This window comes from Scyliorhinus canicula, chromosome 7, assembly GCF_902713615.1.
Source record: "Scyliorhinus canicula chromosome 7, sScyCan1.1, whole genome shotgun sequence".
In the NCBI taxonomy this organism is placed as follows: Eukaryota; Metazoa; Chordata; class Chondrichthyes; order Carcharhiniformes; family Scyliorhinidae; genus Scyliorhinus; species Scyliorhinus canicula.
The window spans coordinates 83,654,079-83,681,403 of NC_052152.1; the positions used below are offsets into that span (position 1 = coordinate 83,654,079).

General features: G+C 48.2%; 1 protein-coding gene across 4 annotated transcripts in view; it reads right to left on the reverse strand.

The window, feature by feature from the left end:
• The window catches only part of LOC119969087 (cilia- and flagella-associated protein 47-like), an 868,530-nt gene that overhangs the window by 359,389 nt on the left and 481,816 nt on the right, over positions 1–27,325 (reverse strand). For all 4 annotated transcript variants that reach the window (XM_038802287.1, XM_038802288.1, XM_038802285.1 and 1 more), the window contains exons 44-46: positions 23,472–23,580; positions 20,311–20,540; positions 10,450–10,633 (exon numbers count right to left, since the gene is read on the reverse strand). In XM_038802287.1, the coding sequence (XP_038658215.1) occupies positions 10,450–10,633; positions 20,311–20,540; positions 23,472–23,580 (523 nt within the window). The remainder of the gene's footprint in view (positions 1–10,449; positions 10,634–20,310; positions 20,541–23,471; positions 23,581–27,325) is intronic.

Below are 27,325 nucleotides of genomic sequence, written 5' to 3' on the forward strand. Positions count from 1 at the left end.
ACTGCCGTTAGGGAACTCTACAAAGGCGTACTGGGGGTTTGAGTGAAGCAGGCGCACCTTCTCTACAAAGCGGTCAGTTTTGGGCGTCCTGACGTGCTTCCTCAGGAGTACAGGGCCCAGTGTCTTCAGCCATGCCGGGAGTGAGACCCCCATGGTAGTGCCCCGGGAAAAGACAAAGAGCCTCTCGTGAGGGGTCTGGTTGGTCGCGGTGCATAAGAGTGACCTAATAGCGTGGAGCGTGTCTGGGAGGACATCCTGCCAATGGGAGACTGGGAGATTCCTGGACCGGAGGGTCAGTAGGACGGTCTTCCAGACCATCGCATTCTCCCTCTCCACCTGTCCGTTCCCCCTGGGGTTGTAGCTGGTAGTCCTGCTCAAGGTGATGCCCTTGTTGAGCAGGTACTGACGCAGCTCGTCGCTCATGAAGGACGAACCCCGGTCGCTGTGTACGTAGCTGGGGCAACCAAACAGGGTGAAGATACTATGCAGGGCCCTAATGACTGTGTGGGAGGTCATATCGAGGCACGGGATAGCAAAGGGGAAGCGGAAGAACTCATCTATGACGTTTAGGAAGTAAACGTTCCTGTTAGTTGAGGGGAGCGGCCCTTTGAAATCGATCGCGAGGCGTTCAAAGGGCCTAGAAGCCTTGACCAGGTGGGACCAGTCTGGTCTATAGAAGTGCGGTTTGCACTCCGCGCAGATCGGGCAGTCTCTGGTGACAGCTTTTACCTCCTCAGTGGAGAACGGCAGATTTCGGGCTTTGATGTAGTGGGTGAGCCGGGTGACCCCCGGGTGACAGAGGTCATTGTGGATGACTTTCAGGCGGTCGTTCTGCGAGCTGGCGCACGTCCCGCGGGATAGGGCATCTGGGGGCTCGTTAAGCTTCCCCGGTCGATATTTAATATCGTAGCTATCGATGGAGAGTTCGATCCTCCACTGAATTTTGTCGTTTTTAATTTTGCCCCTTTGCGAGTTGTCAAACATGAAGGCAACCGATCTTTGGTCGGTAATGAGGGTGAACCTCCTACCTGCGAGGTAGTGCCTCCAGTAACGAATAGCCTCCACAATGGCTTGTGCTTCTTTTTCGACTGCCGAGTGTCGGAGTTCTGAAGCGGAGAGGGTACGGGAGAAGAATGTGACTGGTCTCCCTGCCTGATTTAAAGTGGCTGCAAGAGCTATCCCTGAGGCGTCGCTCTCAACCTGAAACGGGGTGGATTCATCCACCGCCCGCATGGCTGCTTTGGCGATGTCCTCCTTGATGCAGCTGAAGGTCTGGCGCGCCTCAGCTGACAGGGGAAATAGCGTGGCCTTAAAGAGTGGGTGGGCTTTGTCCGCATATTGAGGGACCCATTGGGCGTAATACAAAAAGAATCCCAAGCACCGTTTGAGGGCCTTGGGACAATGAGGGAGGGGGAGTTCTAAGAGGGGGCACATATAGTCCTGGTCGGGACCCAGGTCTCCATTTTCCATGACATAGCCGAGGATGGCTAGTCTGGTCGTGCGGAAAACGCATTTCTCCTTGTTATAGGTGAGGGTTAGTTTCTTAGCCGTCTGGAGAAAACGGTAGAGGTTGGCGTCGTGGTGCTGCTGGTCATAACCGCAGATAGTAACGTTATCCAAGTACGGGAACGTGGCCCGCAGCCCGTACTGGTCCACCATTCGGTCCATTGCTCGTTGGAACACCGAAACCCCATTAGTGACGCCGAAGGGAACCCGGAGGAAATGGAAGAGGCGGCCATCGGCCTCGAATGCCATGTAGTGGCGGTCCTCCGGGCGGATTGGGAGCTGGTGGTATGCAGACTTCAGATCCACCGTGGAAAAGAGCCGATACTGGGCGATCTGATTTACCATGTCTGCAATCCTGGGGCGGGGATACGCGTCGAGGAGCGTAAACCTATTAATGGTCTGACTATAGTCTACGACCATGCAGAATTTTTCCCCGGACTTGACGACCACCATCTGAGCTCTCCAGGGGCTGTTACTGGCCTCTATGATCCCCTCACTGAGAAGCCTTCGGACCTCTGATCTGATGAACACCCTATCCTGCAGGCTGTACCGCCTGCTGCAAGTGGCTACGGGTTTATAGTCCTGGGTGAGATAGGCAAAGAGAGGAGGGGGGAGATTCGCAGTGTGGCTAGGCTGCAGATAGTGAGTGCGGGTAGGGGCCCGCCGAAACTGAGGGTGAGACTCTTGAGGTTACACTGAATATCTAGGCCCAATAAGAGTGGTGTGCAGAGTTCGGGCAGGACATAGAGCTGGAATTTGGCATAGCTAGCGCCTTGGATTGTGAGCGTCGCGGCGGTGCGCCCTTGGATCTGGACAGAGTGGGAGCCCAAAGCGAGGGAGATAGTTTGCCACGCAGGGAAAATGGGGAACGAACAGCGTCTTACCAGATCTGGGTGTACGAAGCTCTCAGTGCTCCCGGAGTCAAAAAGGCATGGCGTGCTGTACCCGATAATTTGGACCGACGCCATCGAGTTCCGCAGATGCTTCGGGCGCGATTGGTCCAGAGTGACTGCGCTGAGTTGCGGGTAGTCGGCGGCTCAATCAGCTGTGCTGGAGTGGCCCCGTGATGACTGCCCTCTGAGTCCGTAGTCGGCGAGGTGAGTTTCAGAGTTTGAAGGGGATGGATCCCAAGATGGCCGCCCCCATGAGTCGCACATGGCCAGCTGCGTGGGGGAGGATTGCCAAGATGGCCGCCCCATGAGTCGCACATGTCGGGTGGAGGCGGTGTTGGCATACCGGCTGCAGCATTTCGGGGCCTGCAGGCCTGTGAATTCAGGGAACGAGTGCTTTGAGCCGTGGGAGGGTTAGAGGCTGGGGCTTTCTTCGCCAGACACACTCTGGCATAGTGTCCTTTTCGCCCGCAGCTGCTGCAGGTCGCGTTGCGGGCCGGGCGGTGCTGCCGCGAGTTCTGATTCTGGCCGCAAAAGTGGCAGGCTGGGGCAGCATTGTGGCTGGGCGGCCGCGCGCGCAGGCCTGGGGGAGTCGCTGGTCGGGGGCCCATGACGGGGTCACGGGGTCCGCGGGGAACGAGGTGAGGCTGCGGAAGGAGACCTCCATAGTGGTAGCAAGTTCAACAGTCGCTTCAAGATTTAGGGCCCCCTTTTCCAGCAGTCGCTGGCGCACATAATTTGACCTAAGGCCCGCAACAAAGGCATCGCGTACAGCAAGTTCTCTCTGTTCTGAAGTGGTAACCGCCTGGTAATTACAGTCACTAGATAAAGTTTAAGCTCTCTCAGGAATTCTGTGAGCGATTCCATAGGCCGCAGGCGGCGAGTAGTGAACACGTGTCGTGCATAGACTTCATTAACAGGCCTCACATACATTTTGTCGAGTAGCGCAGGGCTTCAGTATACGAACCGGCACAGTTTAGTTGAGTAGAGGTTCTGTGGCTCACCCTCGCGTGCAGTAGGCTCAGTTTCTGCTCCTCCGTTGTTTCGGTTGTGCTTGCTTCCGCCAGATAGGCTGGTGGTTAGCATAAATGCTTCACAGCTCCAGGGTCCCAGGTTCGATTCCCGGCTGGGTCACTGTCTGTGCGGAGTCTGCACATCCTCCCCGTGTGTGCGTGGGTTTCTTCCGGGTGCTCCGGTTTCCTCCCACAGCCCAAAGATGTGCGGGTTAGGTGGATTGGCCATGCTAAATTGCCCGTAGTGTCCTAAAAAGTAAGGTTAAGGGGGGGGTTGTTGGGTTACGGGTATAGGGTGGATACGTGGGTTTGAGTAGGGTGATCATTGCTCGGCACAACATCGAGGGCCGGAGGGCCTGTTCTGTGCTGTACTGTTCTATTCTATAAAACACCGGAGTCAATGAGAAAAAATTTATTTTGCCTCTGCATCCTGTGGGTCGAGTTCCAGTCGCTCAGGCTTGAGGGCTGATTCCATGATTGATCCTGACTGTTTCTTAAGTAGATTAAATTGATGAAACCGTCAATTCACTAGACACGTGCTTTGAGATATGAACAGTGGTTTTAATCTACTTACTACAGAGCCAGCCTGCTACACGTTGAACTCTCAATGAACTGGTCGGCTGGCTCTGGGCATCGATATTTATACAGCAGTCCAGGAGAAGGAGCCGTGGGCGGAGCCAAGGGTGGAGCCCTGTACAAACTCCTAAGCATTCCCACAGCTACTCCCCCTAGTGGTCAGGCAACACAACTGCACTTACAATCGTACGGTCTCATATATATATATATCACAGTGTGAATTACAGACTTACATTCACCACAGTGTCTACAGAAAGGACAGCATTTCACACAGTCTCCATCTCCAGGCCTAGTTTATATCTGACAAAAAGAGAAAAGGCAAAAACCTGGGCATTTGGCAATCTTTCAGAAATTGTTGGGACACCAAAACAATATATGAAAAACTGCCACTGTTCTGGCAAAGTTCTACCCAGGCGGTGTCTTGTTACTGGAAATCCATTTAATTATATTCAAAGGGTTGAGTGAAGGTGGTTGTATTTAAAAAAAACACTGCAATATTCACCATAATGGGGTATGAAGAAAGTTGCTGACCAGGCATTTAATTAGTGAAAAAATGTCCCAAAAATGACATTACTCTAAAGAATGGAAGGATATGTGAGGTTGAAAAGAGTGCGCTGTTCACGCCGGCAGCGACCAGTTGTGGTTGGTGCAGGCGTGAACCGGTCGGGTTCGGCAGGCCGCTCGGCCCATCCGGGCCAGAGAATCGGCGGTCGCCGTGAGAAATGGCGAGTGGCGATTCTCCGAGCGGCCTGTCGCAAAACGCGACTCCCCATTTTGGGGGTGGGGGGGGGGGGGGGGGGGGGGGAGAATCGCGGGGGGTGCCAGGGCGGCGTGGCGTGATTCGCCCAGCCCTCCCCATTTTGGGGCGGGGGGTGTGGGTGAATATACTGCAACTCATCATTGTAGCATTTAGAAATAAATGGTTATTGCCAGGTTCAGAGATGAAATTGGACAATGAGGCAGTTAGATGGATGAATGGATTGAGGGGGTGGGTTGGAGGGATGTTGTTAAACATATTCAGGCAGCCAAAAACTGCCTGAGGGAATTGAGATTTTAGCCAGGGAATGTATATACATGTAACATTTTGACTCAAGAACTTGTTATGTCACAGCTTTGTAAATATTCCCAGGTGGCGCTAGGTGTAACCACAGGGAGGACATGATGTATTATTAATGATCAACTTCCAATACAGACTGTAGTCTCACAGTCTCTACAAATAAAACTATGGATTTAGGAATCTGTGACCTTCCAAAAGAAGAAAATCATCCTTGAATTAAAGATGAGGTCATGGGGCAACCTTTGAGACCAGGAGAATGGCAGCACGGTAGCATAAGTGGATAGCACTGTGGTTTTACAGAGCCAGGGTCCCAGGTTCGACTTCCCACTGGGTCACTGTCTGTGCAGAGTCTGCACGTTCTCCCTGTGTCTGCGTGGGTTTCCTCCGGTGCTCCGGTTTCCTCCCACAGTCCAAAGATGTGCAGGTTAGGTGGATTGGCCATGATAAATTGCCCTTAGTGACCAAAAAGGTTAGATGGGGTTATTGGGTTACGGGGATGAGGTGGAAGTGAGGGCTTAAGTGGGTCGTTGCAGACTCGATGGACCGAATGGCCTCCTTCTGCACTGTATGTTCTATGTTCTATGATGGAGGGGTGATCTGAATGAGGTGCTAAAAGTCTTTTGATTTGTTTGGTTTGGGAGTTTGGTTTGTGCCTGTTGGCTTTCTCAAACCTGCAAATACTTTCATCTGGCAAGATGTTCCATATTGGCTGTGGTAACTTGGTCACAAAAAGATAGTCAAATGCATTGTAAAAATTCAATCTTCTTTACTTATGAAAATATCGAGATAATTGAGAGCTTAACTTTAGGAACCAGCAGCAGTTATACTCAATGATATAAACACTCCCTGCGGCAAGTGACAACAAGCGATTTTCATTTTCAACCCGTGCAAGCCCGCACTCTGATGTCGTCACACACGCATGCTCATACTTATTAAAGCCATCCATAAATATAATCAAATAGGAAGATGCTTACTATAACACTACTCCCCCTTTAAATTTCAATCTCTCTTATGGAAAGAAACATTATAACATTGTTGTGGCCTGCATAGAACCACTGGTGACTCAGTAGAAACTAGTGAATCTTGATTCAGTTGAGCTGGACTTGTGGGCACAAAAAGTAGGTTAGGTGTTAGTGAAAGAAAGTCCCTCAACCTCTCACGGAGTAGGGTCCACTGGATGCCCCTGAGTAACAGGAACCACTTCCTGTTGTGTGATCTGGAAACTTAGCTGTCTCAGAGTCGTGACGCAGGCGAGTATGATCTTGGTGTCTGCGGATGACCCTTACATTCATCAACTTCACCAATAATGATACCAAACAGGTCTGATACAGAAGAACTCCAGGCAGCCATTGCTGATTACTGCCGAAATTCCTGGCATAGACACAGTCATCCTGATTGACATGCCTCTCCTTCGCGTGGCAGTCACGTCTCACCTTCTGTTTTTCCTGCCTCCTTCCCACTCTCACTTCGACATCTGAATGTAGCAGATTCAGGTGGGACTTGGCTTCCTACCCATGAAGATGTCAGCCAGTGAAAGTCCAGTTGTTGTTTATGGCAGCATCTTTAGTTTTTTCTGACACGTAGACCAGGGTTTCACCTTGTTCTCCAAGTCCCGATCTATGTTAAGACCTTGTTAAACTTTTCATTTGGGAGGTACCCAAATGAGCCTCATGAACTTTATCTGTGACTTGCGAAAGACCAGGGGTTGGAACAAACACTGTATACCCCCAAAGAATGCAACCATCCTGCACACTCAGCTCATCTTTGAGTTTCACATATGACCTCAGTTCCTCATCCTCTATAATAGGAGGCCAACCCTGCATAAGGAATCTTCTCAACTGGGACAAGACAGGAGGATCCCTGTCCATCCACTTTTTAATCTGTTTGGCATTCACAGAAGAATTTGAAAGTCATTCGATCAAGAAAATAGTCTCCGGAGAAAGTACTGTCTTGGTTGGCATGTCCGGTAAAGGAAGATGACTCAGCGCATCTACGTTTGCATTGTCCTTTCCTGCCCTGTACATGATGTTGTACTGGTAGCCTGACAATGTGACAGCCCAGCGCTGTAATCTCGTTGAGACCATGGGAGGATTACATCTGGACTTGCTAAAAAGGCTCATCAATAGCTTGTGGTCTGTACATATGGTGAATAAAAGTACTGATGGAACCATTTCACAACACAAATGATAGCTAGGTCTTCTTTGTTTGACTACGAATATCCCTTCTCAGCTGTTGTCAGTGTTCATGATATAAGCCCATATGGGTTTTTCTGACCCATCCTCTTATCAGCTGAGCGAGCACTGGTCCAACGCCATAACGTGCGGTGTCACATGACAGATGAACTCTCTGTCCTGATCAAAGTGAACCAGTAGATTAGTTGATTGTAACAGTGCTTTCATATCCTTGAAAGCTTTCTCTTGTACTGGCCTCCACTCCATTTGGCCTCTTTGTGGTGCAACAGATACAGTGGCACCAACATCGTTGAAAGATCTGGGAGAAACATTTTGGAACAGTTCACTGAACCCAAAAATCATCTGAGCTTGGACACATTCTTGGGATTTGCAGCTTCTTTGATAAATCAAACCTTTTCCTCCATAGGGTCAGACTTCGCACTACCATTCTATCACCCAGATATTCCACACAACGTGCCTCGAAGATGTATTTGAAGCCCTTCAGACACAGCCCTGCGTCTGAAAATCTCTGTAATACTTCACCCAGGTTGTTGAGGTGTTCCTCCTCAGTTTTCCACAGAATCCATAGAATTTATAGAATTCCTACATTGCAGGAGGCCATTTGGCCCATTGAGTCTGCACCCACCCTCTGAAAAAGCATCCTACCGAGGCCTACTCTCCCCGTCCTATTCCTAAAACCCTGCAACACCACCTAACTTGCATATCCCTGGACACTAAGGAGTAATTTAGCATGGCCAGTCCACCTACCTGCACATTTTTGGGCCGGGTTGAAGCTGGAGGACTTGGAGGAAACCAAAAACCCACGCAGACATGAGGAGAAAGTGCAAACTCCACACAGTCACCCAAGGCTGGAATTAAGCCTGTTTCCCTGGCACTGTGAGGCAGCAGTGCTAACGTTGTGCCACAGTGATCAGGAGATCATCGAAATAAACTGTCACATGGGGAATGCCCTGAAGCAGACTGAAAAATCAACAGACTGGAAGACACCCCAAAAACCAATACCTTGTGGGTATTGATTGTAACAAACTGTTTTGAGCCTCCTTGAAGAAGAGTTGCTGGGAGGCTTAATTCATGTCAAGTTTTGAAAATGTCTTGCCTCCTGCAAGGGTTGAAAACAGATCTTCTACCCTCGGCAATGGGTAAGCATCCAGCTTGGAAACCCGATTTATAATAAGTATGTAAACCCCACATGTGTACACAATACCATCGTTTTTAAGAACCGGTACAATCGCAGCCACCCAACACGAAAACTGGATGGGCGCAATGATTCCTACCCTTTGCAGCTGCTCTAACTCCTCCTCCACTTTGATTCAGTGAACCTTTGAGAAGGTTTTCAATTGATTAGTAGAAAAGGTTTCCCTACTGAATAACTTTGTTTTGGTCAAGGTCTTCAATAAAAATGTTATTTTCATTTGGGAGTGTGCTTCTGCCCTATTAATGCTCCTCACTGCTTATTTTAGTGATGTGGTGCCAATGATGCTGCAGCAGCATCAGGATTTGGATCTTTGCTCACTCTTGATGACACAATCCTGGCAGAAGTCTGCCCTACAGCTATAATGAGCTTGACCAGAGTAAATGAAAATGAAATGAAAATCGCTTATTGTCACAAGTCGGCTTCAAATGAAGTTATTGTGAAAAGCCCCTAGTGGCCACATTCCGGCACCTGTTCGGGGAGGCTAGTATGGGAATTGAACCCACGCTGCTGGCCTGTACTTGGTCTGCTTTAAAAGCCAGTGATTTAGCCCAGTGTGCTAAACCAGCCCCTAACCAGTGGATGGAAGCAATACACCACCAAAACTTCCCTTTACAACAACTTTACTCCCATTATGTTCGGACGTAGCATTATCCATGATTCTGACTCACAACAGAATGATTAAAAATTACCATACTTATTATATTTTTTCATCAGTACAGAGTTTACTGAAGAGAAATTGAGACATTGATCTATGATCTTTATACATGACATTTGAACAATTTAAAACAGCCTTACTGAGTTAATTAAACAGCTGAAGCAAGACCTAATTGAGTGCAAGACGCTAGTTTAAAGTCCTTGACTTTTGTAAAACTGTTGGCATCTGAGATGCCAGAAAATTAGTAAAATTATGTTTTTTGTTTACCAACCACTGAATGCAGTCATGATATGCAGCGATCATAACTTATTATTGCGTTTATTACTTAAGTATTTTGAGATAATAAAAAGTAGTGTATAATTTCCTAATTCATGTTCTGTGCATCTAGGTAATCAATGAAATGAAAATGAAATGAAAATCGCTCATTACCAACACAGGTGAAGATATCTATATAAAACTGTAATACTATAATAACAGAGAACATTGTAAATTAAATAAACAAAAATAGTATCATTTACATTATCGTGGATCTTATTTTGCAACAAAGGCTCATTAAATTAATTCCTGAGAATGGAGGGATTGTTTTAGGAGGAAAGATTAAATAGACTGGGCCTGGATCTTTGGAGTTTAGAAGAGTGAGAGGTGATCTCATTCAAACATATAGCATTCTTACAGGGCTTGACAGCATAAATACAGGAAGGTTATTTCCCTTGGCTGGGGTGGTGTAGAATCAGGGGACAAAGTCTCAGAAGAAGGCATGAGTCATTAAGGACTGGGATGAGGAATTTCTTCACTCAGAGGGTGGTAAATATTTGGAATTCTCTACCCCAGAGGGCTCTGAGGCTCAGTCAATGTGTACGTTCAAGAGGGAGATTGATAGATTTCAAAATGTGAGAAACATCAAGGGATATCGGGACGTTGTAGAAAAATGGTGTTGAAGTGAAAGATTAGCCATGATCTCATTGAATGGGAGAGCAGGTTTGAAGGGCTGAATGGCCTCCCCCTGCTGCTATTTCTTATGTAAACTACATAATTAAAAAACAAACCATTGCTGGCAGTTCACTGAAAATTAAGAAAACCACACTCTCAATTGCAAGATAAATTATTTGAAACAAAGGAAACATTTTCAATCCATGCCAGTTTGATGGAACTAATTTCCACTGTACAGTTAACATATGCAGCTTGTAAAGGTTATCCAAAAAAAGAGGTTAGACACAAAACTACTGCCTGAAAATATAACGAAAGCAATCAATGTCCATGGTAAATTTATTTTTCATGTCATGAATGGTAAATATGAATTAATATCCTAACAATTATAGATCAAACTAAATAAGCCTAATTGATAAAATACATTTCATACGTTACCCTTTTCCCTCAAGTTCAGACTTCCACACGTCTGCTGTAACTTGGCCATCACCCGGTGTATTTTGGTTGCAGGAATTGATATTTCATCTGGACTTTCAAAGTTCCCTGGCATGGATAATTCTACAGAGTAGTCCATTTTTTTTGGCACCGTGCAATCTGTTCTCACAGAGCGAAGTATCTTTTTCTGTTCAAATGAAATTGTTCGCTATAAATCATTTGTTATATTTAATTCTGCATGAATTATATTTACATGTTTACTCCTGAACAAAATGAAACTATGTGTGCATTAAATATTTATGCTATTAGTATTTCGAAGGTAAATCTATTTTGATAAAGCAGCCCCAGAAAGTAGAAATTCAACTGGAAATTTGTCTGGGCCTCACCATTGCTCCATCAAAAGTCAAAGATATCAAATATTTGTGATATAAAGCTGGTTCAGTCATTCATCACCATATCAAGCACTATTGGGTCATCTTCCCCAAAACTGTGGCGGAATTCTCCGACCCCCCCGTCAATCCCGCCCCCGCCGTGGCCCGAATTCTCTGCCACCCGGGAATCGGCGGGGGCGGGAATCGCGCCACGCCGGTCGGCGGGCCCCCGCGGCGATTCTCCGGCCGGCAAGAATCAAAACACCTCTGGTGCCGGCGGGATTGGAGGCGTGGGCGCGTTCCGGGGTCCTGGGGGGGATGCAGGGCGATCTGATCATGGGGGGTGCCCCCACAGTGGCCTGGCCCGCGATCTGGACCCACCGATCGGCGGGCGGGCCTGTGCCGTGGGAGCACTCTTTTTCTACCGCCCCGCCATGGCCTTCACTATGGCAGGGGCGGAAGAGACCCCCTCTCCTGTGCATGCGCCGGTATGACGTCAGCAGCCACTGATGCACTGGCGCATGCGCGGAGTTCCGCCGGCCGCCGAAGGCCTTTCGGCCCCAGCTAGCGGGGCGCCAAAGGCCGTTCGTGCCGGTCGGCAGAGCGGCAACTACTGCGGCGCGGGCCTAGCCCCTCAATGTGAGGGCTTGGCCCCTAAAGGTTCAGAGAATTCCGCACCTTTGGGGAGGCCCGACGCCGGACTGGTTGACGCCCGAGTGGTAGGGGAGAATCCCGGCCCTGCTCACTACTCAATGATCACTACTCCGGGAATGCAAAAAAAAAATCCTTGGCTTTCTTCTCCAGTTCCAACAATTTCTTCAAACCCCTCTTCCCTGCTCCCTCCAGCAACAAGGTCAAAGAACGCATGGATTTCTTTGCCACCAAGATTGAGACTATTCATTCAGCTTCTTCTGCCATATTCCTCCTTCTTCAATATCCATGAAGTAAAGTCAGATACTCTTTCCTAGGGTAGGAGAGTCAAGTACTAGGGGACATAGGTTTAAAGTGCGTGGGGAAAAGTTTAGAACAGACGTGTGAGGCAAGTCCTTTTACACAGTGGGTGGTAAGTATATGGAACGTGCTGCCTGGGGAGGTGTTGGGTGCAGGTACGATAGTGGCATTTAAGGGACATCTAGTCAAATATTTGAATAGGGTGGGATGGAAAGATACGGACTCCATAAGTGCAGACGGTTTTAGTTTAGGCAGGTATCATGGTCGGCGGAGGTTTGGAGGGCCGAAGTGCCTGTTCCTGTGCTGTATTGTTCATTGTTCAAACTTTCCATTTTGGTCCATTGCACCAACCCAAACTCTTATCTCCTTCCACATTCACTAGTATCTTCCCCATGTCTTCTCTGAGCTTATCTTATCCATGAAACACACCTTCTCAGTCTCAATCCTGTTTCCACGAAAGATCTGATTTTCTTTTCTGGTGCTCATGCCAGCTGATATTTTAAAAACAGTCCCTCTCTTCAGCCACTATTCCACCTCCTTTCAAACCTGCCATCAACTGCACCCCCCGCCCCCCCCCCCCCCCCCCCCCAATGCAACATAAATCCTTTGGGTGAACATTCCCCAAAATCTGTATCAGGTTCAGATGATCTTTTCTCTACACCTTGCTATAACTGTAACATTATATTCTGCAGTCTCTCCTTCCTTCCTTATGTACGATATGCATCGTTTGTACAGCATGCAAGAAACAATACTTTTCACTGTATACTAATACATGTGACAATATTAAATCAAATCAAATCAGACTGAAAATCAGAATGTAACCTTCCAGATGAACAGCCAAGTTTTCAGACCAGATCTTCTGGCTCTTAGTGCACAGAAAATCTAGGGTTTGAGCCCTCACTCTGATGGGGCGAGCCTGAAAGAGCCAGCCAGGCCAGCTCCACAAAGATCAAGGCATCATCTTTAAACAGCGCACAATCTGTGCTGAAAATAAACTTCACCCAATGTCACTGAGGACCCCAGCATTGCCCCCCCCCCCACCCCCACCCCCCACCCCTTGCAAATATCTGGACACTCCCTTCCCCCCCTACCTGGCCCCAGCATCCCCACTCAAGTATGGGAGCACACCCCACACTCAAGCAAGTATCGGGGTGCTCTCCCACCTCGCGCAGGTATCTGGGCACACCTCTTCCTCTCCCTCCCCCCCCCCCCCACGCAAATATCTGGGCACTCCTCCTCCCCCCCAACCAAATATCAGGGCATTCCCTCACCCATGTGTGGTGAATTATAAACCTAGTAATTCACACTGTGTTCTATTATATGTATTGTGTACTTGTGGGCTCTGTATACGAGCCGTTGCGCGGCTCTGCCCATAGGGGGAGATGAGGAGTTTGTACTGGGCTCCACCCTTGGCTCCACGCATTGCTCCTCCCACTAACTGGAAGTATAAATCTCTGCAGTCGTGAGCCTGTTGCCAGTTCATCTCGTCGCAGGCAGGCTCTCTTGTAAGATTATTAAAACCACTGTTCACTTCCAATCACGTGTCTTGTGAATTGATGGTCACATCAATTTAATAATCTTAGGAAACTTGAAGAAAACGACTATGGAATCAGCCCTCAAACCTGACCGACTAGAACTCAACCCGCAGGCTGCAGAGGCGAAAGAAATCTTTCTACACTGGCTCAGATGTTTCAAGGCCTACCTGGCTGAATCAAGCACTTCAGAAACTACGGAGGAGCAGAAACTCAGCCGACTGCACGCAAGGGTGAGCCACCGTATCTCTACTCCATGCTCGATCGAATGTACGTGAGGCCCATCAACGAGGTCTACGCGCGCCACATTTTTACAACCCGCCGCCAGCGCCCCGCGGAGTCACTGGACGAATTCTTGTGCGATTTAAAAGCTTTAGCTCGGGTCTGCAATTATCAAGCTGTATCAGCCGCCCAACATATGGAGCTCGCTGTCCGAGATGTATACGTGGCAGGGCTCAGGTCCAACTATGTACGCCAGCGGTTGCTTGAAAAAGGGACCCAGAACTTGGAGTACACTGTAGAGTTAGCTACAACTATGGAGGTCTCGTTCCGCAGCCTCAGCTCGTTCCCCGTGGACCAAGCGACCCCATCATGGGGCTCCGACCAGCGACTGCCCCAGGGATGTGCCACGCGGCCACCCACCCACTACGCAGCTCCAGTGTGCCATTTTTGTGGGCAGCCCCAACACCCACGGCAGCACTGCCTGGCCCGCAACGCGACCTGCAGCAGATGCGGTCGCAAAGGACACTATGCCCTGGTCTGCCTGGCAAAGAAAACCCCCACTCCAAACTCTCCCGCAGCCCAGAGCACTCGCTTCCCAAACTCGCAGGCCCGCATGCCCCAAAATGCTGCAGCCTGTATGCCGACTCCGTCCCCACCTGACACGTGCGACTCATGGGGGCCGCCATCTTGAACGCCATCTTCCTCGCCGCCCGCCACGTGCGATCCACGGGGGCGGCCATTTTGGGATCCATCCTCTTCAACCTCTGAAACTCACCTCGAAGACTACGACCTCAGCAGACAGTCATCACGGGGCCACTCCAGCACAGCTGATCGAGCCGCCGACTACCCGCAACTCAGCGCGGTCACATTGGACCAGTCGCATCCAAAACACCTCCGCAACTCAATGATGACCGTTAAAATCAACGGGTACAGTACACCGTGCCTCTTCGACTCCGGGAGCACCGAGAGCTTCGTACAACCAGATCTGATAAGACACTGTTCGCTCCCTAGTTTCCCTGCATGGCAGACTATCTCCCTCGCTTCGAGCTCACACTCTGTTCACCTCTAAGGACGTACCGTCGCGTCCCTAACGATTCAGGGCGCCAGCTACTCGAACTTCCAGCTATACATACTCCCCGAACTCTGCGCCCCACTCTTACTAGGACTCGACTTCCAGTGAAACCTCAAAAGCCTCACACTCAGCTTCGGCGGGCCCCTACCTCCACTCACTATCTGCAGTCTAGCGACGCTAAAAATCGACCCCCCTCCACTCTTTGCTAACCTCACTCTGGACTGCAAACCCGTAACCACTCGCAGCAGGCGGTACAGCCTGCAGGACAGGGTGTTTATCGGAACCGAGGGCCATAGGCTCTTACGTGAGGTGGTCATAGAGGCCAGTAACAGCCCCTGGAGAGCTCAGGTGATGGTCGTCAAGACCGGGGAAAAATTCCGAATGGTAGTGGACTATAGCCAAGCCATTAATCGGTTCATGCTCCTCGATGCGTACCCACTTCCCAGGATTGCAGACATGGTGAACCAGATTGCCCAGTACCGCATTTTCTCCACGGTGGATCTGAAGTCTGCATACCACCAGCTCCCAATCCGCCCAGAGGACCACCACTACACGGCATTCGAGGCAGATGGCCGCCTCTTCCATTTTCCTCCGGGTTCCCTTTGGCGTCACGAATGGGGTCTCGGTGTTCCAACGAGCAATGGACCGAATGATGGACCAGTACGGGCTGCGGGCCACGTTTCCGTACTTTGATAACGTCACCATCTGCGGCCATGATCAGCAGGACCATGGCGCTAACCTGCCCAGAAACTTAACCTCACGTATAACACGGAGAAATGCGTTTTCCGCACGACCAGGCTAGCCATCCTCGGCTATGTCGTGGAGAACGGAGTCCTGGCCCCCGACCCGGACCGTATGCGCCCTTACAACTCCCTCTCCCTCATTGTTCCAGGGCCCTCAAAAGGTGCCTGGGATTCTTCTTGTATTATGCCCAGTGGGTCCCTCAGTATGTGGACAAAGCCCGTCCACTATTTAAGGCCACACTCTTTCCTCTGTCAGCTGAGGCCCGCCAGGCCTTCAACTGCAACAAGGAGGACATCGCCAAAGCAGCCATGCGGGCGGTGGATGAATCCATCCCCTTCCAGGTTGAGAGCGATGCCTCAGAGGTAGCTCTCGCAGCCACTCTAAATCAGGCAGGGAGACCAGTCGCATTTTTCTCCCGAACCCTCTCCGCTTCGGAACTTCGACACTCCTCAGTCGAAAAGGAAGCACAAGCCATCGTGGAAGCTATACGTCACTGGAGGCACTACCTCGCAGGTAGGAGGTTCACCCTCATCACCAATCGAAATGTGTACTTTCTGAACGTCATCGATGAGCTCTCCTGCTTCCCCTTTGCCATCCCATGCCCCGATATGACCACCCACACAGTCATTAGGGCACTGCACAGTATCTTCACCCTGTTTGGTTTCCCCAGCTACGTACACAGCGACAGGGGTTCGTCCTTTATGAGCGACGAGCGGCGTCAGTACCTGCTCGACAAGAGCATCGCCTCGAGCAGGACTACCAGCTGCAATCCCAGGGGGAACGGGCAGGTGGAGAGGGAGAACGCAACGGTCTGGAAAACCGTCCTACAGACCCTCCGTCCAGGAATCTCCCGACCTCCCATTGGCAGGAGGTCCTCCCCGACGCGCTCCATGCTATTAGGTCCCTCCTATGCACAGCCACCAACCAGACCCCTCACGAAGGGCTATTTGTTTTTTCTAGGGGCACTACCATGAGGGTTTCGCTCCCAGCATGGTTGAAGACACAAGGCCCGGTTCTCCTCCGGAAGCACATCCGGGCACACAAAACTGACCCACTCGTTTCCCTCCGGGAACTGACCCACTCGTTTCCCTCCGGGACCTGGCGCCTGCAGGATCCAACTCCACCACCACGGCCGCCGAGGTACCCCTCACACCTCACACTACACACCACACAAACCTCCGCGCCCTGCGCCCCCACACCTACAAGTCCACGGCCCGTGCTCCGTGCCCCCGCGCCTATAAGTTTCCTGCGCTCCCCGTCGCCCGTCGAACCAGTCGGGTACGAAGCTCGGACCGAATCACCCCGGAGTCCACTATCGTACCCTCACCGACCGTCACCACCCAGCCACCCGAAGAGGCTGCAACCCCGTTGCTTCGCCAATCCCAAAGGACGACTCGGCCGCCGGACCGGCTCAATTTGTAGACCCTTCACCCCTGCCGGACTTGATTTTTTTACAGGGGGTGAATGTGGTGTATTATAAACCTAGTAATTCACACTGTGGTCTATTATATGTATTGTGTCCTTGTGGGCTCTGTATACGAGCCGTTGCGCGACTCTGCCCATAGGGGGAGATGAGGAGTTTGTACTGGGCTCCACCCTTGGCTCCGCCCATGGCTCCTCTCACTAACCGGAAGTATAAATCTCTGCAGTCGTGAGCCTGCTGCCAGTTCATCTCATCGCAGGCAGGCTCTGTTGTAAGATTATTAAAACCACTGTTCACTTCCTATCACGTGTCTTGTGAATTGATGGTCACATCACCATGCAACTATCTTGGCACTCCCACCCACCATGCAAGTATCTGGGCATCCAGTGCCAACCGGTCACATTCCTCATTGCCCACGACTATATTTATCTGTTCACCCAAGGCCCGGTCATCACAACTGGTTTTCATTTTTTTCATGACATCATACCGGCTGGGTGGGACAACGTGGTGAGGGTGGATGTTAACCATTAAGCGCTGTAATTACATTCACATTTCTTTTTTAATATATTAATCAGGCTCAAGCACTTACTGGGCATGAACCTGATCACGTCATCGGAAGGGGGGATGGGGAAGATTAAAAACCAAATTCCTGTCAGCGCTAATCGTGTTTTGGGCCTCTCACGATATTTAGCGGTCATTACGGGACATGTGCCCACGGCTAACATGGCCGCTAGATCATAGCCCTTGTCTCTATTGTCCTTGAAAATTACAGCTCCATTTCCAGTCTCCTTTTCCTCTCCAAAGTCTATGAATGTCGTCAGGTCCCAAATCTATATCCATCTTTTCCACTCCATTTTGAACCTCTTTCCAAGTTTCCTCCACTGAAACTGCAGTAATCAAAGTTACCATTTGTGAATGTGACTTTGGTTTATTATTAATCCTGAGCCTCTCAACCTCCCTCCATGGCATGATAAAATACACTATCCACATCACTCCTTCAGTTCCCAACTGAGTGCAACTACCCCTGCCTGCTTCTAGTCTGACCTACTGAGTCACAGCCAGAAAATCTGCAACAATGGCTTCTCTCCCCTGCCCACCCTGCAACCCATACCCTCACAGATATAACCTTAACCTCCTGTTAATTCACATTTGTGTACTGCCCTTTCACAACATAATTGGACACTATGATCAGGTACCATATATATGTACAAAACCTAACTCCACATCATCAGCACTTCTATCAGTGCCTTCTCCACCTCTAAATTGCCAAACAGCTTGCTTGACATCCAGTTAAAATTTGCTTCAATTAAACATTTGCAAGGCTGAAGCCATCGTCTTCAGTGTGGGCCACAAATGCCAGTCATTCATCACACAGTTCTGTCCCTCCCTCATCTGGTCAAAGTCTAAGGCTGAACCAGATTAAATGCAATTGCAGCATTTTATGTGACCCTGAGCTGAGCTTCATAAGTTCATAACATATAGGAGCAGAATTAGGCCATTCAGCCCATCAAGTTGCTCTGCCATTCTATCATGGCTGATATGTTCCTCATCTATTACCTACAATACTCCAGACCAATAGCTGGATTGCAAAATCAGCCAGAGCATCTCCTCCCTAGAACACATGGCCTAGGAGCTAGAGTAGGCAATTTAGAAGTTTGGTTTGACCATGATCATCAGGAAGACAAATACCATTGCCCTTGATGTTGCCTTACTGCAATCTATCAGTACTGACAAAAAGACGCTGAAGGTTATTGATAGCTTCACATATCTTGGCTCCACAATCACCAGCAATCTGTCACTTGATGCTGAAATTAATACACATCACAAAAGCTGCAGCTGTTATGTCCAAGCTGAGTAAGAAAGTTCGGAACAACAGGAACCTGCCAGAGAACACCAAACTGCGAGTCTATCAAGCCTATGTCCTCAGAACACTCCTCTATAGTGGTGAGACCTGGACAACATCCGCAGAAGAGGTTGAACAGTTTTCACTTTCATGGTCTCAGATATATCCTCAGCAACTTCAAGGTCACCAACTCAGTGGTCATGGAGTATGCAAATTCCATCAGCATATCCCTAAAGCTAAGCTAACGATGTCTGCGCTGGCTAAGCCACCTTTATTGGTGGATGAAGGAAGTATACCCAAAGACCTCTGTGCAGCTTAAGTGGGGGCTGGCTAGCGCAGTGCAAGCGGATCAGCTGGTGAGCCTTCATTTGCGGCGAGAAACCTAGGAGGCCTTATTCTGTGGACTACTGAATAGTGTTGCCGGCCTCGCTGGGCCGAATGCCAGGAAGCACATGGTAATTCCCGCTCACTACAACACTTAGAAATCTTTCCGGAGAATCGTGCCCATGGTGTTTTTGACATTCTCAGGATACCCCAAGGCGCTTAATAGAAAATTACTATGGTAATATGGTAACTGTTATCTAGACAAATAATCAATTTGCACACAAGAGGCCAGATTTCCATCTCCCGATGGGGTTGGGCATCCTGAAATCTTGAAGCGATGGAACAGCAAAAACAAATTTCCTCTACCTTCTCGACCACCGGTTATTTTCGTAAGTTGGGAAGGCCCAATCTGTAACCCAGCGTGAACTTCTTCAAAGGTCGGGGGTCACTGTTGTGTGATCCAAAATAAATTTTTCTTTTTTTTTGCCCACCCCTCTACTATTTTCAAGCATGATATGGGTTCTGTAAACCCTAAAAAAACAACCTGCCTCGTTGGAGATTTCAGGGGGAAAACTGCTGAGGAGGAGTCAGGAACATTCGGACAAGCGTTAAATGTTTTGATAACTTCAGATGTTACTATTGGATTCATAACTAAGAATTTGACTGGAAAACATTAACTCTGTGTCTCTTTCCACAAATACTGCCAAACCTGCTAAGCATTTCCAGAACTTTATGATGTTATTTCAATATCCAGCATCTGCAGTAATTTGCTTTTCCCATTCTTTGGGACAGCTCTTCCCATGGGTAGGGAAAGAGCCTACATTTAAATTTAATCCTGACAGATGAGCAATTTCCAACCAACCTCTGGAGAAGGTGCTCTGGAGTGTCAAAAAGAGCTTTCCTGCAAGACATAAATCCTGTCTATCCACATTGCTGGAAACTTAGTAACATCGGGTGGGATTTTCCAGTGACGGAGGTGGCTTGCCATTGGCCACCGGAGGGATCTTCCAGTCCTGCAGGAGTCCTGCAGAAGTCTACAGGAGCAGAAGATCCCACCGGCAGGAAGGGCTGGAAAAGACCACCCATAGTTTTACTCAAATATAAAATAATTTAGCATATTTTAAATTTATAAATGCAATTAAAGTGAAATTGAATCATAATAGCTATTAGGTGAAAAAAAAAAATAACGGGGTCATCTACACTGAAAATGAAACCAAAAAGTAATAGATCTCCATAATCAGTAATGGGCATCCCATCCCATTGTTCTCAAAAACTCCTTTCTGCCTGAGAGCCGTTCTGCTCACCAGCCCATTATTAACATTTCAAGATAAATAGCATAAGAATTGAGAGGTGTTTTGGGGTGCCATGGTAGATGTTCCTACCTCGGTGCAGCAAGGGGTTAAAGCTGCAACTGAAGCTCGGACACTGCTGCTTTCTAACGTCCCAGTGATCTTTCTGCGTTTGTACTCGAGTTGTGACATCTGCTGCTGTCCTACGGTTGCCAGGGCTTTCTCTCTGGCTTCATTAATCAATGGAATTTTCAGTTCTTGATCAAATGAACTGGTGCCATTACATTTGTAGTATATAACTACTTGTGTTGCAATCTTGCTGCCTGGAAGAAAAAAATATTTTTTTAAAACTAATTGTGAATATCATTGAAATCTGAATTTAGGCAACTTTAGTAAAAGGAAAATATCACTTGGCCCAATAAAGCTGCCTCTCTTAGATTGAGGATAACCTTAGCTTTCTGCCTTCTCATCCTACACGTCAATCCCCCTTTTCCAGAAATGTATTGTACAAATGTCCATGGAAGTTTGCAAGGAAGAATACATATGATCACCATGTAAATTTGGCAGGAAATGGTCTCACCAAAACTAGTTTTTCTATAACAATTTTAATTTACTTAGAAAACTAAACTTCCAATATACTTGACAAAGAAGCTCAAGGAGAACAGACACCAAGTTCTGAAGGGGGAGGTTAGGAAGGGTTATCAATAGCTATGTAAAGTGATTTTACACTGAGGAGGTTTTTTAAAATAAATTTAGAGCACCCAATTCATTTATTTCCAATTAAGGGGCAATTTAGCGTGGCCAATCCACCTATCCTGCACATCTTTGGTTGTGGGGGCAAAACCCGTGCAAACACGGGGTGAATGTGCAAACTCCACACGGACAGTGACCCACAGCCGGGATAGAACCTGGGACGTCGGCGCTGTGAGGCAGCAGTGCTATGGACTGTGCCACCATGCTGCCCTTTCTTGAGGAGGTTTTTAAAGGCGGAGAGAGATTTTAAGCAGCACAGAGATTTGGGGGAAGATTCTTAGAGTCAGGCTGACTCTGGAGGCCTTTAAAAAATATCAGCCAAAACCTGGATGCAGAGGTCCCGTTTCCATTTCAGGCAGATAACATTTTTGCCAGTAAGGCAAAGGGGGTGAGCAGGAATCAAACAGGTGTGAAATATAACCTACTGGGCCATTTGAAATTAGTGCTGAGCGCAAACGGACCTGGGCCTTTTCTTGGGGCAAGTCACCAGCCTGAGCCTGCAGCTACAGCCTGAGGCACACCACTCTGCATCAAACAGAGCTTTGACTAATCAGGAGACTGTCCCCCTCTTGCCATCTGCCATTGCAAAGTATTTACAGGTTGCTAATGAACCTGTTTGACTACCTTCTGGTTCAGAGGCAGGGTTGCTACCCACTGGATCACAAGACCTCTCTTTGTTACTTTACTAATACTGTGAATTCAGAATCAACTGTCCAGCTCAAATGAAGCGATGAATGGATAAATCGATCCTTTCTCCTCTGCAGATCATAGATCATAGAATTTACAGTGCAGAAGGAGGCCATTCGGCCCATTGAGTTTGCACCGGCTCCTGGAAAGAGCACCCTACCCAAGGTTAACACCTCCACCCTATCCCCATAACCCTGTAACCCCACCCAACACTAAGGGCAATTTTGGACACTAAGGGCAATTTATCATGTCCAATCCACCTAACTTGCACATCTTTGGACTGTGGGAGGAAACCGGAGCACCCGGAGGAAACCCACGCACACACAGGGAGGATGTGCAGACTCCGCACAGACAGTGACCCGAGCCGGAATCAAACCTGGGACCCTGGAGCTGTGAAGCGATTGTGCTATCTACAATGCTACCGTGCTGTTTTAAATTATTTAAAATAAGATTCATCCATAACAGTTTAAAATAATCCAATCTATTAACATATTCACATCCGGTATATTTGAATAGAATTATTAAGGCATGAAGGACACCAGACTTCATTAACAAATGGCAATTATTTTCGTGTTAACTATTCAGTTTGCTTTCAAGAGGTTCAGAATGATTTTCATCTGTTGAAAAATAAATATATGTTTTGTGGAGCAAATAGTGAATAAAGCAGTGGACTATAAAGAAATTATTTAATAAATAGGTGCAGACAAATGCAGCAGCTAAATTGAAGCAGCTAAGCCCTACCTAATAATATGGTCAGATTGCTTGTGTCAGCAATGACTTTCCTACGGTCAGGTGATCAGTGACAGTGGCATAGTGAGCATTAATATCCTGGAGACTCTGATTAGTGAAGGAACAATGATTTTTTACTGACATTGCCATAAAATGTCGAGAATGTAATGAGTATTGAAAACAGAAAGTTGGATTTTAATAACTTGCATTATAGAATTGCAATTTTAAGGCACTCGAGTTGCAACCAGAACCAAATCCTTGAAGAAGCAGGTGTAAGTAGATCTAGATATCCACATGTAGGCGTTTTCTGGTAAGGCAGCCCAACAGTATTTGTCTCCACAAGGCTGCTTTTGGAAATAATTGGGAACATTTGCTCTTACCAATATTCTACAAAGCTGGCGATCACCTTGAAAATGCTTATACCTCGTATCAAGTGATATTTCAATTTAATATACAACTTGTTCCTGTGTATTTGCAAATATGAAAAGGCTACAAGTATTGTAACTTGCAAAACCAAGTTATTTTTTTACGTACAGTAGAGTAATAAAAATATTTGAAGTTTATATTTGTGGTAGCATAGCCCCTTTAAGGGTCAATCGTTCGCAGGACATGTGACCAACTCAGGGCATATGGTGTCAGAGCGCGTGAACCCCGACCAATGGAAAAAAAAACACGGGACCCTGGGAGTAGAGGCCCAGGGAATGTGGTCCCTGCAGTCAAGCAGTAAAGACCTGTATGGTATACCTGTGCCTGTATATGGTTAAACGTCAATGTTGCTTCCTTATACAAGGAACCTCCTCAGTGATACCTTGCATTATTACAAAATTTAATCTACCTCAAATGATAAAGAAGATACTATGAGGTAAAAATTAACCTTGGGATGCAGCGTAAAGTAGACAATAACAAACCAGCAGCCCATTTTTTCCTCTTTTGCTGCTCTTTTCTATTGACTTTGCCGGGTTTTACACTGTGGTCCTAGATGAATCACTACCTCTCTTTGTTTTCTCATCATAAATTAACAAGACAGGAATTATTTTCTTGGTTGTTATAGAACAGATGGTATGAGAAAATGAAAGCCACTGTACCTGAAGCAGCGCAGTAGTTCTGTATTGCATCAGGACTGAACACATGCAGACCAGTCGAAGGCAATGGTATACAGCCAGATCCTTCCAGACAGAACACAAATTCTCCAATCTATGAACGGAAATTAAACAGCTTAACACTGAAAACAGAATATGCTAACAACAAAAGCTAACAAAGAGCTATTGGTGTAAACAAATCAGATAGAAGAAGAATACTACTGGAAATATACAGAAAAAGTGAAAGAGCAAGGGTAAGCACGGTAGCATTGTGGATAGCACAATCGCTTAACAGCTCCAGGGTCCCAGGATCGATTCCGGCTTGGGTCACTGTCTGTGCGGAGTCTACACATCCTCCCCGTGTGTGCGTGGGTTTCCTCCGGGTGCTCCGGTTTCCTCCCACAGTCCAAAGATGTGCAGGTTAGGTGGATTGGCCATGATAAATTGCCCTTAGTGTCCGAATTTGCCCTTAGTGTTGGGTGGGGTTACTGGGTTATGGGGATAGGGTGGAGGTGTTAACCTTGGGTAGGGTGCTCTTTCCAGGAGCCGGTGCAGACTCGATGGGCCGAATGGCCTCCTTCTGCACTGTAAATTCTATGAAATTATGTTTTAGGTGTGACACCTGATCAGTGAAGCTTTAGAAGATTGTTATGATAGGGTCGCCATAAAGAATGATATCTACTTTTTTTTTACATGTGGCATGTAATAGAGCACTATATTTGACATCCTTTACTGAGCGGTTATTCAGGGTTAGAAGGTTGTGGGGTCAATTCCCCCATCAGAAACTTAATCACAAAGTCGAGGCCGCACCTTCAATGCAGAAATGTGCAAGTTATATTGTCAGAGGTGCCTAATTTGCAATGGGACATTAAACACCAGTTCAGGTGATAAAGGGTCCCGCTCTGGCACCCCCCGTTATTCTCCCACCCCCCCCCCCTCCCCCACCCATAATGGGGTGTCGCGTTTTGCGACACGCCGCTCGGAGAATCGAGGGCCACCGTGTCTCTGACCCGGATGGGCCGAGTGGCTTGTCATTCATGACCGGTTCATGACGGCGGCAACCACACCTGGTCGCTGCGATCGTGAACATGACGCCAGATGCTCGTTTGGGGCTTCTGGGGGGCGGAGAGGGGAGTGAGCACCACGACCGTGCTCGGGGGGGGACGGCCCGCGATCGGTGCCCACCGATCGTCGGGGCGGCGTCTCAAAGGGACACACTCTTTCCGCTCCACCGCCCCGCAAGATCAAGCCGACACATCTTGCGGGGCAGCGGCGGGGAAGACGGCAACCGCGCATGCGCAGCTGACGTCATTAGGCGCGTCGGCCGCGTCACTCTCGGCGCGCCGGACCTTGACGCCAGCGACAAGGCCCGGCGGCCGAGATTCACGCCACGGCCCTCCTAGTCCCCCGGCGGGGGGAGAATAGGGGGCCAGGAGCGGCCTCCGACACAGTCGTGAACCTCTCCGGGTTTCACAACGGCGTCGGGCCTGGCGGAGAATCTCGTCCCGCCGCACCCTTTTTCTGGTGAGGCGCACCCCCGCTGGCAGCGGGATCTTCTGACCCGCCAGCCGGCCAATGGGGTTTTCTATTGTGGGCACCCCCATGTCATCAGAAAATCCGTGGGCGGGTGTGTGCTGCCGGCAAAGCAAGGATCATGCCGACGGAGAATCCAGCCCCAGACCTCAGGTTCAAAATTCTAAATTGGCATCATTCTGAGTACTCACATGCAGTAGAGTGTTGATAGCCTCTATCATATGGATCATGAAAGCCCAATAAACCCTCCTCCCCTGTATAGAATTATCCAGCCATATAACTGGTAACATATCACTTATGACCATGGATGGTGCATTCATCACGTAGCTTGTGAATACTTTCACTGTCTTCACAATACTAAAACAACCACTTAAACAGGTCATTTATTTCATCGCTGTTTGTGGAACCTTGCCATTGTGCGGTTTCTCAATTTATAATAGCAACAGCATTTGTCCACATAGCACTCTGGGATGTGCAAAGGATTTGAAAGATACTTTGGGTGCGATCTGATGGCCGGGTCGTGCCCGACTCAGGACGTGACTGGTAAATCTCACAAGGGACCACTAACGGGATCTTGCGAGACATTGTAATCTGGATCCCGTCCAAGATTTCCATATTCAAGTGTGCAGTGAGGCTCACTTGAATATGCTCTCGTTGGAGTTACCCAAGGCGCGGGATCTAATACCTGTGCCTCTGAGACCCCAAGTGAGTGTTGTTTAGCACTGGTCTTCAGCTTTGTGGACCGGGCGTACTGCAACTTGGTGAGAGTCCCAGGCAATCAGCGGCCCCTGGGGAGGGTGCTACCCTGGAACACCCCTATCAGGTGTATTTGCCTGCAAACTTTAAAGTAGATTGAAGAATCTGCAATAATCTTAAAGGGTGCAAAATGTAATTAAATAAATGAAAGAATCCAGTGACAAACAGATGGGAAAAGAGAAATGAAAAACAGACAAGACCAGGGAAAGTGGTCAGAAGTCAGTCAGTTGGCTTAAAAAGAGATTTCAGTACCCAGTGGAAATCCACGCCGACACGGGGACAAAGTACAAACACCACACAGTCACCCGAGGCCAGAATTGAACCCGGGCCCCTGGCGCTGTGAAGCATCAGTGTTAACCATCTTCACCCCACTCCAGCATATCCCAATGGTATTTTAATAAGTCATGGGTATGAGTGTAAAATAATAAGCATCAAAAATTGCATATAGGAGGAATTTTAGTCTCCCTGCTGGGCAAAAATGGAACAGTGAGCAAATAAAATGGGAGTGGTGGAATTTCTGATAATCCCTAATTTTAACATTGCTGGTTTTGGCTGTAAATGAGGCACCTACCAGAATCAAATGGATGTCCCATTTGTAAATGGTAGTCAAGTCCTATGCCATCAATAGGAATCTGGTGATATTTTATCTGGGCTGAATTGGAAAACCACTGTGTTTTTTCCACATCTGAAACAGTTTGGCCACACCACCTCCAACTCCACACCACCTGTAGCCACCTAAGATGGACACTGGGCTAACAAGATGGAGAACTGCTAAGACTGCAGGGAAAAAGCAGTTTAGCCAAGACAAGCAGTCTGCAAAGACTGATTAGCATTTTGCAAGCAGCAAAACTAGTTTCTGGCCAGGTAGAAGATCTCAAACCAAAGGTGTTAATAGCAAAACGCTTTGCATATTAATGAGGCAATCCAGATCTGGGCACACACAATGGCAACATTTGGGTTTGAATAGATACTTTAAGTGGATGTCCAGACAGAGCGGCACCAGAAGTATCCACCATAGAGACCGCCCCCTCCATCGAGGAGAGACCCTCACATTGGGGGAATTCAAAAGATATCGATTAGGATCTGATCCAATCGATACCTGAAGGTGAAAGCCCGCCCCAAAAGAGGCACGGACATTGGGGCCCTATAAAGATAGACCCCCACACATGGTCCTGTCTGTTGTTTTCGTGCTCTTCGACTTGTATCCTGATTCCAGCCGTTGAGCAACAGCCGCCGAACCGTAAGTGACAATACGACGCTCGCTACGCGAACCAGCCCCACTAGACCCCCAGCGACCAGCACACTCTCTGAAGGTTACAGACCAAGATCGAAACGAAGGCCTCGCTCCCTGACCTTGCCTGTTCCTGTTTAGTTAAGTATTCTGATCGCTTAGTTTAGTTGTAGCTTAGTCCCTTAGCGTGTGCATGTGTATTTATTATATTTGTAATAATAAATACTAATCGTTTGGAACTTACTAATCGGTGTATCGTTTTATTACTTTGAACCTGACCTTGGTATATTTGTGAGGTGTCTAGATACGGCACCTGGCGACTCCCGAGCTGAAAATACAT